At 45.9% G+C, this 15,492-nt stretch overlaps 1 protein-coding gene and 1 pseudogene across 2 annotated transcripts; both read right to left on the minus strand.

Moving 5' to 3' along the window:
* Positions 1 to 174: 174 nt before the first annotated feature.
* On the minus strand, positions 175 to 8,667 carry LOC103639458 (S-adenosylmethionine decarboxylase pseudogene; annotated as a pseudogene). Its single transcript, NR_161239.1, has 10 exons — positions 8,102 to 8,667; positions 6,996 to 7,168; positions 4,963 to 5,243; positions 3,974 to 4,541; positions 3,464 to 3,814; positions 3,300 to 3,386; positions 3,000 to 3,114; positions 2,616 to 2,723; positions 1,616 to 2,371; positions 175 to 899 (listed from the first exon to the last, which is right to left on the minus strand). The product of NR_161239.1 is annotated as an S-adenosylmethionine decarboxylase pseudogene (transcript).
* A 2,640-nt stretch (positions 8,668 to 11,307) lies between these two features.
* Positions 11,308 to 13,578, minus strand: LOC103639460 (strigolactone esterase D14). Its single transcript, XM_008662207.3, has 2 exons — positions 12,447 to 13,578; positions 11,308 to 12,339 (listed from the first exon to the last, which is right to left on the minus strand). The coding sequence occupies exons 1-2, from the start codon at positions 12,890 to 12,892 to the stop codon at positions 11,907 to 11,909; spliced, it is 879 nt and encodes a 292-aa protein (XP_008660429.1). The 5' UTR covers positions 12,893 to 13,578; the 3' UTR covers positions 11,308 to 11,906.
* Between the last annotated feature and the right edge of the window lie 1,914 nt (positions 13,579 to 15,492).

Consider the following 15,492-nt stretch of genomic DNA (forward strand, 5'->3'; position numbering starts at 1 on the left):
TCCCCTTTTCGACGCGAAAAATAGGAGATCACAGTGAATATAGCAACACTAGGTATATGCCCGTGCGTTGCAACGGACGGCACCTGTACATGCATAAATCATTATTTAGTGTTACTATCAAGAATCAACTTAACAATCATAACAAATGTCAAAGTCTGCCATTTCGAACCATCAAAATTTAGTTCAATGACACTATTAATCGAAATAATAAAATCCTAAGTTAATAATACAGGATCAAAGTAAAGAAGATCAGATTCCTATTAATTGTTTAGAGATGAGATTCCTATTGAAGGGACATCATCATTTATTGTCCAGTGTTATACAACATTCAGAGCATGTAGAGTATGCAAATACGGACATAGCAAAACATACTCTCTCCATACCAATTATACAACAAGACGCCACAATACATCTCTCATGCACATCACAAATGGCAATGGTCTCCAACTCAGAGTGGCTCAGACGCGAAGACAAGCGCTGACGTCGACGCCCACGCGTCATGGCCTACACCACAATCTCCAGTGTCCACCGGTACCGCTCCTGCTCTAGCACGGGCAGGTCGATGAACACGAGGTCGATGTCAGCATCATAATTGTACTCCACTTCCACCAAGTTCAGCAGGCACCTCGCCGACTCCCGCGAATAGTAGGCGCTGAACAAGCCACACCCACGACCCATGGACCCTGAGTGCCATGGCCTTGCTGCCAGCACCACTGGTCACGACGCACTCCTTGACGATGCCACTGGTCAGAGTTATGCTTAGCAAACAAGAACTAACCATATCATGCACGCTAATCTCGACATGGTTGATGCTTGACTTCTGGTCAAATTCTTAAATATGTTCTTTGTCTTGAAACTCGAATTCAGAAGAAATAATAAATAGAAGGCTATGACAATCACTGCATAAATAGCATAAAAGCTTTCAGTTTTTCCAATGTTACATAACATACAAACGCTAACCAATTTATGTCATTTATTTAAATCATTTCATGCCAATGTCAGTCATCAAAATGTTAAGTCATAAAGATTTAACAAAATATTGAAACCCAATGTCAGTATCAGCCAAATCGAATTCCATGGATAACAATGCAAGGATAGCTTGAATCCTGAAACCTGTGTCAATGGTGATAGGTTTCAGGATAGCCTGAATGCAAGGATAGCCTTAATCCTGAAACATGTGTCAATGTAAAATCCTGAATCATGAAACCTATGTAAATAGCAGCAAAATGCAAAAGGCTTATCAGAATGTACTCTTAACTGGCAACCAATACTCCATGTACATGTTTCAGGATTTTATATTGATGCAAATTGCAAAAAGTGGATTATGTATTAATAGTTTCTCGATTTTGTTTATCACTGTCATATAGAAGATTATTTTTTCTTTTTCATTCAAACAAGGGAACCTTAAAAAACATTTGGTGGATCACAAATAACCACCACACCACTAATATAGTAACCTAACTCAAACTGATAGAGAATAAGACATCATGTGCTAAAACAAAATAGTCTGAGTCTCTAAGATTGTTCTCTATCACTAATAAGAACAGAATGAGGCTACACTACTTATTTTCCTTCAAATAAGTTATACAGGATGGAAAACAAATTATCAAGATACCTGAAGGCTTGGTCATATCCTTAGCACAAGATGTGTAACCATCAATAGAGGTCTTGAAGAAGACATAAGCTCTCTTCTTGTCCAGCCTAGTCATGCACATCTCAAGAGTAACAACAAGCTCCTTAGGGGTGCTCAGTGGTGGCATAGTAGACGTGCCACTTCTGCTTATGCTTTGCAGAATCACCAATCACATAAGCATTACCACCAAACCTGAGGCCATCGAAGAAGTGATTTAGGAAGGTAACCTCATCATCAAAGTTCTTGTGTGGGGAAGGTTGTGCATCAGGGAATATGAATGTCCCACGGGAGTATTTAGCTGCAACAAGTGGCAATGAGAGCTCTTTAGCAAGCTCAAGGATCCTCAGAATACCGAGCAGAAGCTTTGTAGTCCCACAGGTCTTGATCAGAATCTTGTATGGGTAGACAAACAGGCTTGACTCAGATAAGACATAAGAGTCAAAGTCCTCGTTTGATAGCTCAGAGACAACGGTGCACCGTGCATGGTCAGAAATAGAGTAAATCTAGGGACGCAAGAGTGCACACAATCCCCTTCCGTTGGGGTCAGCGAAGACAGGTGCCTCATAGAAGCTGATCTCGAGGCGCTTCTCATATCCCTCAAACCCAATTGCAGAGGCAGGGGTAGGAGCAGCAGCAACAACTTGCAGGACTGCGATTGTTTTAGAGCAAGATGACAGACAGCCAGTGGAGGAAGACAAGAAGTGGTTTCTTGGAATCGTTTTTGTCACTGGAAAGCAGCTAGACAGAGCAATTTTAGAATATATTACATGATGAAAATATTGCAGAACACCAAGATTTTTTATTAATACGATGCAAGCTACCAAAAGATATTACATGGTAGAAATATTAAGAATAATGTACATGTAATCGACTGAAAAGTGGACCTACACAATAATCATTAGAATGACATCTCAGTAAGCAATGAATCCAAGTGTTTGCACGACACTAAAAAGAGCACAACAAAAGCGAAGCTGTATCGTACCAGGTAGCTTGCATCATATTAATAAAGCTCGTTCATGATGGTTGACTTGCCTACACCGGGCAGCCCAATTACCCCAATCATCACGAAATAATTGTTCTCGGTCAGATACTGCAAAAACACGGAGAGGGTTAGTACGTTTTGAGGGAACAAAATTTATATGTACATATGTATGTATTTAAAAAACACCTGCCATAAATTTTATCACTATTTAAACCCCCATCTCCAACATAGAAGGCATGTGTTGCTCAATGAATCTCAATTCACATCACAGATGCATATATAGGCATGATCAGCAGAAGCCAAATATAACATCTTGCGTCATTATGCGAGAAGGAAGGCATATATGAAATGATTAAGAACTAACCTAACAAATTAGAAACATACCAACACTCATAGGAGTCTTTAAAAGAACTAAAAGCAACACATGAAAGACATCGCCAAGAAGTTTGGCGACTCTCCTGCCGAAGGCGTCGTTGGCCATATGCACAAAGCTTCTTATCTATTTGATTGAGGCAACAAAATATAGTAGACAGTCATGCTCTCTATCTCAAAGTGGAAAGTTAAGACATGTCACTGAAAAGGATATGATTATATGAATGGCAGGTATGGCTAATGAGATATTTTGTAGTTTTCAGGGTTAAGAAGACTGATTTAAATATGATAAATAATTAGTAGAGCGCCTACCCAATCTCTCATGTACATCAAGTGGCACAGAGCCATTCAAACTTGCATTCTCTCCATCTCAACAATACAAGCTAATCTATCATGGGTCTGTCAAGAACATATTGCCAGTTTAGCTCATAAAAGCATGAAAAAAGAACTTAAATTTATTTTCAGTGATAAAGTACCTGCTCTTTGACCTCCCAATCAAGGAATGCTGGATTCCTCACATTGTCAATGAGAACTTCAACCATTTCTGGTGTATAGCTCTTCAATGCATCATAGGTATAGCTCATTTGTTCACGGGAAGCTGATGCAGAGACATTTCCTCCAATTGCTTCTACCTCACGAACTAACCGTAAGTGGGTCCGATTCACTGTGCTCTTGAAGGCCATTCTCTCCAACAGATGTGATACTCCATAGTTACCCCTTCAGTATTAGGTCTATCTAGCTCAGGAGGATTCTTTGCAGTGCTGTACAGATACGTGAAAAATTCTTGGGAGGCTGCTTCTTGGTATCCCGCCACCTTCATCGCTAACCTGCGTTACAAGAAGAGCACCCACTCAATAATCAAACTTCAGCACCAATCTGTGCACAATTACTTCTAGTCTGCCACATGCATCAAGAGTGATATGAACTTCCATCAATAAATAGATGTAGCTAGAATGTTGCTGATAGGTTATGACAAGGACTACTACCTTGATAGTGACATCCACTTCTCCATCAGCAACTGTAATTCTAACTGGGGGAACATCTTTATCAGAGTTCATATACCGTTCTTGCACCGCACGGAGAGAGTTCTTCACCAATTCAAATAACATCAGGTGTAGGTGTAATGTGACGTATGTGCATTTGACAAAGCCAAAAGGTTAGCTAATGTTTCAGTTTTTTTATTTTCTTGTTTTTCTTATATCGAAGAGCAAGCCAATTAAAAGGACTGACATAATGAAGGCAATGAAAATGTACACAGACAAATTATGTGATCTATAAGATACATCCAAATTGAATTTGAAAAACATTTCACGACATCATGATGGCAACACAAAATGATACCATCGATAAAGATCCAAGTTTATGGAACTTACGGAAATGTAAAATTTGGATCGCCATAAATGTTAATATCAGGAGTTGATACATATTCCCTTAAACAGACAGAACATGCATCTTCACAAGCAGCTTGAGCCACCTGGATTGGGGATAATCTTGTATTGATGATGCCTATGACACCAGGCTCCGGTTTAGGGTCATGCAAAGCCACATGCTGCCCTGAAAATAATCAAGACCAAACAACTCAGGCCACACTATCTAATAGCAAAAAACACTCAACTTTCCTGCCAATCATTTGACTTAGGCCCCACAGATGGGACTATGAAGATGCAGTTTCAGTTTAAACCATATCATACTTTCCATGACCAAAAGTCCCAATATATAATTGAACAACATATAAATGAGGCCAAAAATCTGTCCTCAGGTTGACAGATTTACACTGAACTTTTGGATTACTGCTTTCAGGGGAAAAAGTAGTATATGTTAGTACAGTAGCTGTTAGGAAAACAAATAACAATTAAATATAAGAGAAATATTTAGCATAGCACGTCCAATAACTAAACTGGCCAAAACGAAGTTGACAGTAAGTTTTACCCTTCATAAATTAAGCTCTTGACAAAGCAGCTTGAAGGTTGCGAACCTATCAGCATGTGGATGCCAATCCTTGACATGTAGAACCGGTCAAGGAACTCGTGGATCTCATCGAACTCGAATGGAACCTTCCTTGATCGTCCCAGCTCCTTCTTCAGCTGCTGCACTCCCAAGGCCATGGTTGGAACCACATTGTTATGCCGCACCTTGACCATATTGATCATCTGTGTGAAAGCGAGCTCGTCGTTACGTCTCCTCACTTTAAGGTAGTATTATGATGGCATAATACTACCTTCCATCGAGATGATTTGCAGGTCACCGCCAAAATACCTAGTTTATAGTCGGCTGATCAGAATCTATCTCAATCTCTGTCAGTTATTTTTTAATAAAAATACAAACGAACTCTAATCATTATGATTATCAAGATACTAAATTCATATACCATAGAAAGAAATAAAACATAGTTTAGTTTTTGCATATAATTGTTGTTTTGTGTGCTTCTCCACCATTCGCGGGTACGTCCAGATTTTCCACTAACCCCACCAGTAAAAAAAAGAAAAACATGATTCACAATAGAAGGAAACCATTTAAAGCATGGCTGAGTGCTAGGCTTGAAGGGAACTACTATAATGACCTACCACTGCAGCTAGAAAAAACAAGTGAAATAGGGCAGTCATCTTAGGTTAACAAGTTTAGATTAACCAGACACACAATAACCTTAATTTTCTCTTATAAAATTGCTATATTAACTCAAGGAAAAAAGGGTACAAGCAAGACATAAAGATCAGGGGCTCACACAAACCATTCAAATGGATAAATCATCGGATACTAAAGGAATATGTACTGCCCACTTATGTACCAAAATTTGTAGGGCTTTGACACTGTCATGGTCAATACATTGTTATGGTCAATACATTTCTAGGTAGAAGGTACACCTGGAATAACGAAATTTACATAAAACAAATATTCATAGATTGATTTAGATTTGGCAAAAAAAAAGTTTTGTCGTTCCGTAAAAAACACTATGTTAAATGTACAATTTCTGCATGCCCATGTTTTTTCTCGTTTTGACGGTTCGTACGGTTACTGCAACACCTAATACTCGGATGATTATTCTGTCCAAGCCTAATTGTACGGTGAAAAAAAGGAAATCAGAAACACATCTATCAAACTGCTTAGCATGAGGAAAATCCTTCATATGTTAAAACCAGTATCTACACAAAGCATGTCCAAACTATGGACCTATGATACAATCTGGGCAGTAGCACAAGCTGCATAAAAGGTTGGACTTGCCAATGCCACATTTTGGAAACCAATATCCAAACAAAAAACAACAGACTTGGAAACCATGGAAACATCAAGTAATGGTCCAGAACTCTTGAAGGAAATATTGCAGAGTAAATTTATAGGTTTGAGTGGCAGGTTTGAGTGTTTGACCTTTCAGACAGGCAGAGCTGGTTGTTTCAGCATTTCAAATAATAAATATATTTGGGTCGCGATTCGATTGTATCTATTGGATTTTTGCCTTTCTTATCAATAGTTGGTGTGAGCTGTACATATGTAAGCAATTCGTAAAGGAGTGAAGATGTTTAGTGATTTATTTAAATTGCAACAAAAAGTTGGTAACAATGTATGATAATGACATTGATATAATATGAACATTAGAAGTTTAGGTAAAATGAAAGATATTGCATAGGGGTGGGAGGGGGAAACATCCCCATGGCCAACCTGCGGTGTGGACAGGAGAGGAATGGAGAATATATCCCATGGCAAACCCACACATATTAAAACACTAATGGTCTCTTAGTGCATAAAGCCATAAACTACTTGACATTTTCAGATTCTTAATGGAATATGCCCTACACTGTGCCAACTGACATGTATTGAAAAGAACTCAAGAGCATTCATCTCCTAAACCCTTTATGCACCGAATTTGTTCTAACAAATAGTATAATAACAGAAATGACAGATTTGCAGAAATATCATAGCATTGTTTGGATTATTGCAGACAGAGAATACTGCATTATTCCTATAATGTAACCATCTGCAAGTTTTATCACAACAAAAATAGCCGAACAGTACCTCAGTTCGTCCTGGCATGATAGGCTTCCCTGATAGCAACTCAGCAAGAATGCAACCGGCACTCCATAGATCAACAGCAGCACCATAGTCCAGGAGCCAAGAAAATATAAATGTCTATAAATTTGTTGTTTATTGAATAATACTCCCTCTGTTCCTTCCACGAAAAATTAAATCTGCATGCAGGTGAGCATGCGAGCATGAGTACTGAGTATGATACATCATCAATTGCACGGAGCAGAAAAAACAAGGATTAACGCAGCGTTAATCTCATCCTTGTCTGTGCACTAAGGCAAATATGATATCTAAATAAAAACGGAGAGAGATGTCAAAAATCCATAGATATCTAAACTGACCACTATAATTCCTGACCCAAGCTCAAGCATATAAATTAGGTTTCCTTCCATTGCAAACTACATGTCATAGTGTACAACTTTATTCATCCTTGTTCGCTTACTGTTCCGGTCTGGTTTTATGTGCAAGTTAGTAATTGTTAGTTGGAAAAAATTGATGATAGATGATGGATAGCTATAAGAAATAATATTTTATTGTTGTAGTAGAATATAAAGGATTTAGAGAGAACTGGTGCATAAGACAAAAAACGTAGGGATGAAATTTTGGCTATGTGAGGTAAAAATGGAATATAGAAGAATAAATTTTGAGAGAATCGTCCCGGACAGTCTAGACCCAACAGATCTGGCACCGGATGAAATAAGCCCTCACATGCACTGCACATGCTACATGACCTGTGAACTGAAGTGTTGCAGTTGCAGGACCGGGAAAGTCAAATGAACGCCCTGCAGCGCGATGCTTGCTTGCTTGTGGTTCACTCCTACACTGGGGATTATTATTCTTCAATGCCAAGAGCCAAGACTGCTATTGTTGTCTGATCTACACCTCTCGCCTCCCTGAATTCGTTAGTATATCTGAATCTGGCTAGACGCGTCGGAAATGCGGGGGAAATGAACTTCACTGCGGCTTGCTTCTAAAAGTGAGTACGTACGACATTATGGAAATGTAGGATTCACAGAGCAAGAAGAACGTTTCTGCATGGCTCCTAATATTTGCAGGGTGAGAGAGATGAAGGGCGAGGAGAAAAAACTGCGCACCTGTTCATCAGTGATCCTCTCGGACGCCGAGGTCTTGGTCTCCCCGGGGCTCTTGTCCGTCGACTTGCGCCGCCACAGCCAGCTCCGACGGTCCATCCCCTACGCGACACAATGCCGATGCTTCCGTACGCTATCTACTTTCGTCCCCTCCACCGCCAGCGAGCGCCGGAAGAGTACAAGTTGACGGTCTTCACTGAAACCAAAATAGACCCCCAAAAAAGTGTTGAGTCACACATATCCAGCAGTTAGTATCCACGCGATCCGAAGCAGGACCTTCAAGAACACGAACTAATCCAAGAAGACGCCTTAATTTTAACAATTTTATCTTCAAATGTAAACGTCCAATTCAATCGCAGACCACTCCTCATGTTCGTGCGCGCGCCCTCCTTCGCACAAACTGTACCCGTCGATCGAAACCGAGAGAAGGAGCAGAACTCAAATCGAATGAACAGAGCAGAGTCGACGAGAAGAGAAACCGAAGGGAGCGCCGAGTAGAAGTCCTCCGTCTCCATGGGACGGGAAGGGAAGTTCTCCTCAGTCCTCACCTCCACCTCGGCCGCGCGACCCGCGATGGACGACGACGGAGGCAGCCAACACCCACGCGGAGGAGGCAATGATGGATGGCCCGCCCAGCCGCGGCCGCCCAACAGGACCCGCGCCTTCTGTTCCGTCCGTCACTGCCTCCCGGCTCCTACTACTCGGCGCGGCACAGCCCCAGCCCCAACCCCTGTGCAAGGGGCATGTCTCCCACTGCGGTTGCTCTATGTCCACCGGATCTGGATCCCGCGGGAGCGAGTGGCGCGGCGGTGGCGATGACGTTGGGGGAGGGGCGGTGGAGGCAAAGGGAGGATGGGAGGCGGAGAGAGGTCGCGTCGGCGGTGGAGGCAGGGGGCGGGCAACGCGACAGAGAGTGCGGGGGGAGGTTAGGGATTGGGTGGTCACGCGGTGGAGAAGGATGGAGTGTGGGAGATGCAGACACACGATGCGATATGGACGGTCCAGATCCATGGATGGCAGAACGGCAGAACGAGGGAGGCAGACTACTCTTGCTCTCTTAATATGTAGTACAGATATCACGGATGCGGTTACGGAAAAAAGTCATTCACTCCTCGCGTCCCTAAAATATGGGCAACATCTCTTCTCCCACGCTTTCACGAGGTGTTGGGACTGGACACTGACACTCCCTTCCCATTCGCACTGCATCTTCTCTACATCCGTGCTCGCGACGGGCTAGTGATGGTATTAGAGCATCTCTAAGAGCTCTCCATAAAACGACTCATTAAAATCAGTTTTAAGGGACATCTAAATAATAAGCGGGGGTAGATTTTAATCCTTTCTCCAACAGATTCCTTAAAGCGACAGATTGTTTCTGGGGAGTCCAAAAACCCCCTCATTTGTAGCTACAAATGAGGGAGTTTTAAGGGCTATGAAAAAGTTGGGAGCGTTTTAGGGGAACTGTTGGAGACATGTTTTTGTGTTTTTCCCAAAAAAATAGATTTAGGGTAGACTTCTGGGGAGCTTTTGGAGATGCTCTTAAGCATAGTCACTAAAACGATTCTCCAAACACAATAGATAAATAAGAGATTTTATTATATAATAAAGTGTTTATAAATATAGTCTATTAATATATATAAAAATAAATGTACTTGTACAATATTAGATCGACAAAACATACCACAAATTTGGACAATGAAAAGTGATACATCTGTTACTGCTTGAATTACGAGCTAGACGTATCTCTTCGTAGCTTCACGTAGACGGCTCTATAATTTTTTTTTGTAAATGTCACATTTAAACAACTCAAAAGACTATATATTAAACATTACAGGACATGCCCTTAGCTGAGAAGTGAGTGACACTCTCTCTGCATTCGCGCTCGCGGCCGCAGCTCGGTGACGGGTGACGGCGGCAGGCACCGGGAGAGATTAGACCAGTCTAACTCCAGCACTCCTGGATAAGAATATGCAAGTTGTTGATCGCAGGAGCTAGCCAACGCTAACAGTCCGACGACTGTATTCTTTTCCCCCGTCGCTGCTTAGTGGCGACAAATGCTTAACAGCGGCAGCGTACCAACCATATCAAAAGCTTGTACTGGAGACATCACGGAGATCAGCACGTTAGCTCAGGGTGGGCCCCCGTATGCACCCACTCTTGCACGGTTGCACCGCACTGGCGCACACACTCCTGGACCGCGGACTGCTGGACTCAGAAAATTAGGGAATGCATAGCTTGAGCAGAGCTCAACGGCGTCATCTTGGCGCAGGCGCCGTGCTGCTACAGTTTTAATGTCCTGCTATAACCTGAGTTCTAACAGTGCTCAGCCGGCGTCATCTTGGCGCTACACACACCAAAGCCATTCCCCGTAGGCTTTGGTGGCATGGTCAACTTCATTATCAGTGACAGATACGCGCGACGACAGGAAGATGGCCCAGACATGACGTTGGCAAGCATCTGCCACGGCCTTTTCTAGATTTACCCAATCCCCAGGAGTCCAGGACTTGTCCAAAAACCAATTATACACGTAACATAATAATGCCAAGCAGACCAATCGAAGTGAAGATCTGCCGGGACGCTGGCTGATCCCTATCTCATATTCTCTCAATCAAAGCAGTAAACTAGCAGCAGTAATAAAAAGGTTTACATGATCCTCTTCCTCCGTTGAAGTTAGTGATGGGAATATGAGCCAGACATGAAAAAATATAGGCCATACAAGCACCCAGGTCTTCAATTCTATCTCGTCGGGCCCAAGCACGGCTCACATAGATGGGTTGGACTTGAACTAACACGGTCCAATAAAGATAAAGCCCAATGAAGACCATGTTGTTTAATTTCTTTAATTTATTAAATTATTTATTTTATATTATTGTGATATTTAGACTTTATATGGTCAAATAATACTAAGGGTGTGTTTGGTTTGACTTTTGGCTTTGGCTTTTGCCCCCCCTAAAAGCCAAAAGCCAACCAAAGGGCTGGATCCAGGAAGCAGCTTTTTCTAAAAGCCGACTTTCTCGTAGTGCAAATCTGAAAGCACCCCTGGACCTGCTTTTAGTGGCTTTTCGGATATAACTATGAAAACATATATCGAAGAATTTTTAACGACTTTTAGTGGTTTTCACCGAACGGTTTTTAGCTTTTCAACAGCTTCCAGCCTACAGCAGCTTTTTCCACAGCTCACAGCCCACAACAACTTTTTTCACAGCCACAGCTCAACCAAACAGACCCTAACATTGTTTAATATCTTTAATTTAGTAAGCTATAAATTTTACATGGTTGTAATATTTTAATTTTATATGATCAAATATGTAGGTCAGGTTTGGACCGGTACAACAAATGCATGATATAATTTAGGACCGAGCTGGATCTTTTATACTTCAGACTAGCACGGTATATAAAAAAATTTAGACTCTCCTAACCCTAATCTGTTTAACACGAATCACGATGAGGGCGGTCCGGCTGAATTCCCAGCACTAGTTGCAGTTGCGGATGGGACAGGGCGAAGGCGAAGGCGGAACGAGCTCGTGCGCCGCCTCGACTACTCGCCACGTGTCCCGAGCAGGCCCACTTATCTGTCCTTGGGTTGGGTGGAGGTGCAGGAGACGAAGGCAAGATGCGGAGTAGCAGTGCAACACTGCAACTGCTCATAAAAAGCGAAAAGAAATCGGGTACCACTACCTACCAGAACAAGTTGTACTACAGTCATGGCGCGCATAGGCACAGCAAACGGCGCGAGTCGCGCCATTTCTTGATTCTCGGTCTCGGCAGGGGTAAATCGAGGCGGTAAAAACAGGCCTGGCCGGCCCGGCTGCTAGTACCGGGCGAGCGCGCGGCGGAGCACCTGGGCGAGGAGGCCGGGGGCGCTGAGGTGCGGGAGGTGGCCCTCGGTCTGGAGGAACTCGACGGCGGTGCGGCCGCCGAGGTGGGCCTTGAGGTAGGCGGCGACGGAGGCCGGGACGGAGACGTCGCGGGTGGTCTGCACCACCACGCAGGGGGCGCGCACCATGCCCAGCACGCCGCGGAGGTCCGTGTTGAACACGGTGCGGCAGACGTGGAGCGAGATGTCCGGCCGCATGTTGAAGAGCGTGCGGCTGAACTCCTGCACCGCCGCGGGCACGTCCGCGCCAACCGCCAGCGGGGCGTACCCGGTCGCCCACGCCGAGTAGTTGGCCGCCATCGCGTCGAACACCTGCTGGATCTCCGGCAGCTCGAACCCGCCGTGGTAGTCGTGGTCGTTCAGGAACCTGCAGTGCAGTGCCCGGGCCGGAATTCATCAAATTAAACTCTCCAGAGGCTGGGCCGGTTGGTGAGAGTGAGACCGAACCGAACGAATCCGATCACGCCATGTTACCTGGGCGACGCGCCGATGAGGACGAGCTTGGCGAAGAGCTCGGGGCGGCGGATGGAGGCGAGGATGCCGATCATGGCGGACACGGAGTGCCCGACGAAGGCGCAGCGCGAGACGCGGAGCGCGTCGAGGATGGCGAGCAGGTCGTCGACGTACGAGTCCAGCGTGTCGTAGCGGCGGAAGTCGAAGTGCTCCGGGTTGACGCTGCCGGCGCAGACGAGGTCGTAGAGCACCACGCGGTGGTCGCGGGTGAGGTAGGGGAGCACGCGGCTCCACGCCGACTGGTCCGTGCCGAACCCGTGGGACAGCACCACCACGCGGTCGCCGCTGCCCACCACCCGCACGTTGAGGATCTGCAGCAGCTTGGCGCCGCTCGGGGCGCCGCCCCCGACCATCGTGGCGTCGGAGCTGCCGCTGCTGGGGCTGGGTGGGTGCGTGGACCGAAGCATGAGACCTGGGCGGATTGGCGACTACTGGCACTGGGAAGCACCGAAGCAGAGGCGTCTGGGTCGCTCGCTCCTGTATAGGAGCTGGAGCAGAGGCCTCGCTTCCTCTTCTCTTCTCACTCTGCTTTATTCCTCCATTTCTTTCCTCCTCCTAGTCCTGGGTAAGGTTTGGTGCGGGAGGGAGTTGCAGATTGGATGAAGAGAAGTTTTTGGTCGTGCCAGCAAAGGAGATGGAGCCTTTGTTTGGATGCCCAATTATCCAGACCACAGCAGCAATAATTCTCCTCGCAAGTGCTGGTTTTATATGCACTTCTTTTCTTCTGGCTTTTCCGTGTTTTCACAAGGAGCCGGCTCTGTATGTTGCCGTGGCCTAGAAGAGACCAGGCAGGGAGTACCTGCCGAGACAAGTGGAGTGCTCCCTACGCAAAAAGTGTAGCAACCGGTCTACTATAAACAACAACGCCTCGTGTCGTGCCGATCGAACTGAGATTGTGTATTACACGAGTATGAACAGACGGGGGCTCTTGGGTGGGTCTGGGCAGGGCATCTCCGGACTCCCACACAGCTCCTCTTGGTGGCGCCCTCTGACATCTCCTTTTTCCTCGCCTTCGATCGGTGGCCGCCGCCCTCCTCGACTTCCGTCCCGCCGCCATGAAGGGACCCGGCCTCTTCTCCGACATCGGCAAGAAGGAAGGGTACTTCCTCCTCCTACTCCTGTGTTCGAACCGGTTTTAAGCCGGCGGACGGTCCGGCCCTGAGGCCGGACAGTCCGCGGTCCGGACGGTCCGCGCCTGTGGGCCGGACGGTCCGCGCGTGCGCAGAACAGATTAGGGTTCCGAGTTTTGTGCTACGGTTGTTAGCTATATTCGCGGGATTAGCTCGGAATCAGTTGTGTAAAGGGTCCAGCCCCCCTCCTCTATAAATAGAGAGGTCTACGGCCGATTTGTAATCATCAACAATCGAATCAATACAACTTCTATTTCGCATTTTATCCTAGGAGTAGTTCTAGTCTAGTTTAGGTTTAGCCTCTCAATCCCAAATTCTTCGTCTCTCTTCGGCTCTACGTCGATTAGAGGAGTCTAGGTCGGCCGGCCCGAGCCTAGACACCACCTAGGATCTCTCCTCCCGACGGGGTCCCTCCCGGGAGCGAGATCCAGGCGCCGCCGGCGACTTCCGCCGCCTCTGCGTACGCGCGGACCGTCCGGCCCCAGGGCGCGGACCGTCCGGCCGTCAGGCAGAGAAGCCCTAGCCGCGCACCAGGCCGCGGACCGTCCGGCCTCAGGCCGCGGACAGTCCGCCCCTGCGCGGAGAATACCACCGCGCCTCGCACCAGGCCGCGGACCGTCCGGCCCTGCGCGCGGACCGTCCGCTCCTGTGCAGAGGACACCGCCACGGTTCTCTTGAGTAATTGACGCCTCCAAAAGGGCGTCAACATACTTTTTGGCGACTCCGCTGGGGAAGAAGTTGCAGATCTACAAAATCAGGCTTATATGGCCGATTCTAAAGATCTCAACAGTGCTTCTCCAAACAGCGACACAAGGCTGACTAATTTATCGGCCGCAGAGCATGAAAACTTAGAAGATGACATGAAGAAGATGGATGAGGAGATCCAACGACAACAAGATCAGATGCTCAAGGTGGCAAAAAAGTGGTACCTCTCGCACTTCAAGGTAGATCGCCACCAGAAGGTCGTAAAGGAGAGGGAAATAGACGCTGATTACATGTCATCCGTGCTGCAACAGCTCCCCACGATAGGTGATGCCAGGTCAGTCGATGATATTCCATCTATTAAAATTTCTTTTGATAATCGGATTAAAAGTATCACAAAGGATATAGAAAGGATGGCGCATGCATTAGGAAAAACTCACATGCCTAGTTTTTTATCACATAAATTAGGCGCCAAAACAATTGCGCCAAACACATCGGCAACAAATGGGTTTACCCAGCCATATTCTGGTATGCCGATGGACTCATATCCAGGACGACCATCACCACCATCTTCGCTAAATGGTGAGTCAACTCTGAGCACGGTCGGACCGTCCGTACACAATCGCGGACCGTCCGGCCCTCCATCAGACCGTCCGGCACCCTACGCCGGACAGTCCGGAGTTACACAGAGCCCACCACAAGGGTCACAGGTGTTGTCTGACGTGGCCGGACAGTCCGAGGATAGTACCGGACCGTCCGATCCACCCGCGGACCGTCCGACTGTGCAGGTCGGACCGTCCGGGGCACCAGAAGTCACCTGTGATCTGCCTAGTGCGGAAGGCCGACATAAATATAATCGGCCACCCAAGCCCCAAGAACTAAAAAAGTCACATGTCCCTGAGCTTGTTTGGCCCACTAAGGCCAAACCTTCTGTTCGCTCTTACCCGCACTCGAAACAAAAGGAAAAGGTTAAGTTCACATTTAATATTACTAAATGTGATAAAATATTTGATGAGTTGCTTAAACATGGTAATATTAAATTGTCACATGTAATTCCTCCGGTTGAACAATTAAAAGGGCGTGTTTATTGCAAATGGCATGGCTCCTTTCTTCATAACACCAATGATTGTGCCGTCTTCCGTCGGCAAATACAATCGGCTATAAACGAAGGCCGG

Source organism: Zea mays, chromosome 9 (assembly GCF_902167145.1).
Source record: "Zea mays cultivar B73 chromosome 9, Zm-B73-REFERENCE-NAM-5.0, whole genome shotgun sequence".
In the NCBI taxonomy this organism is placed as follows: Eukaryota; Viridiplantae; Streptophyta; class Magnoliopsida; order Poales; family Poaceae; genus Zea; species Zea mays.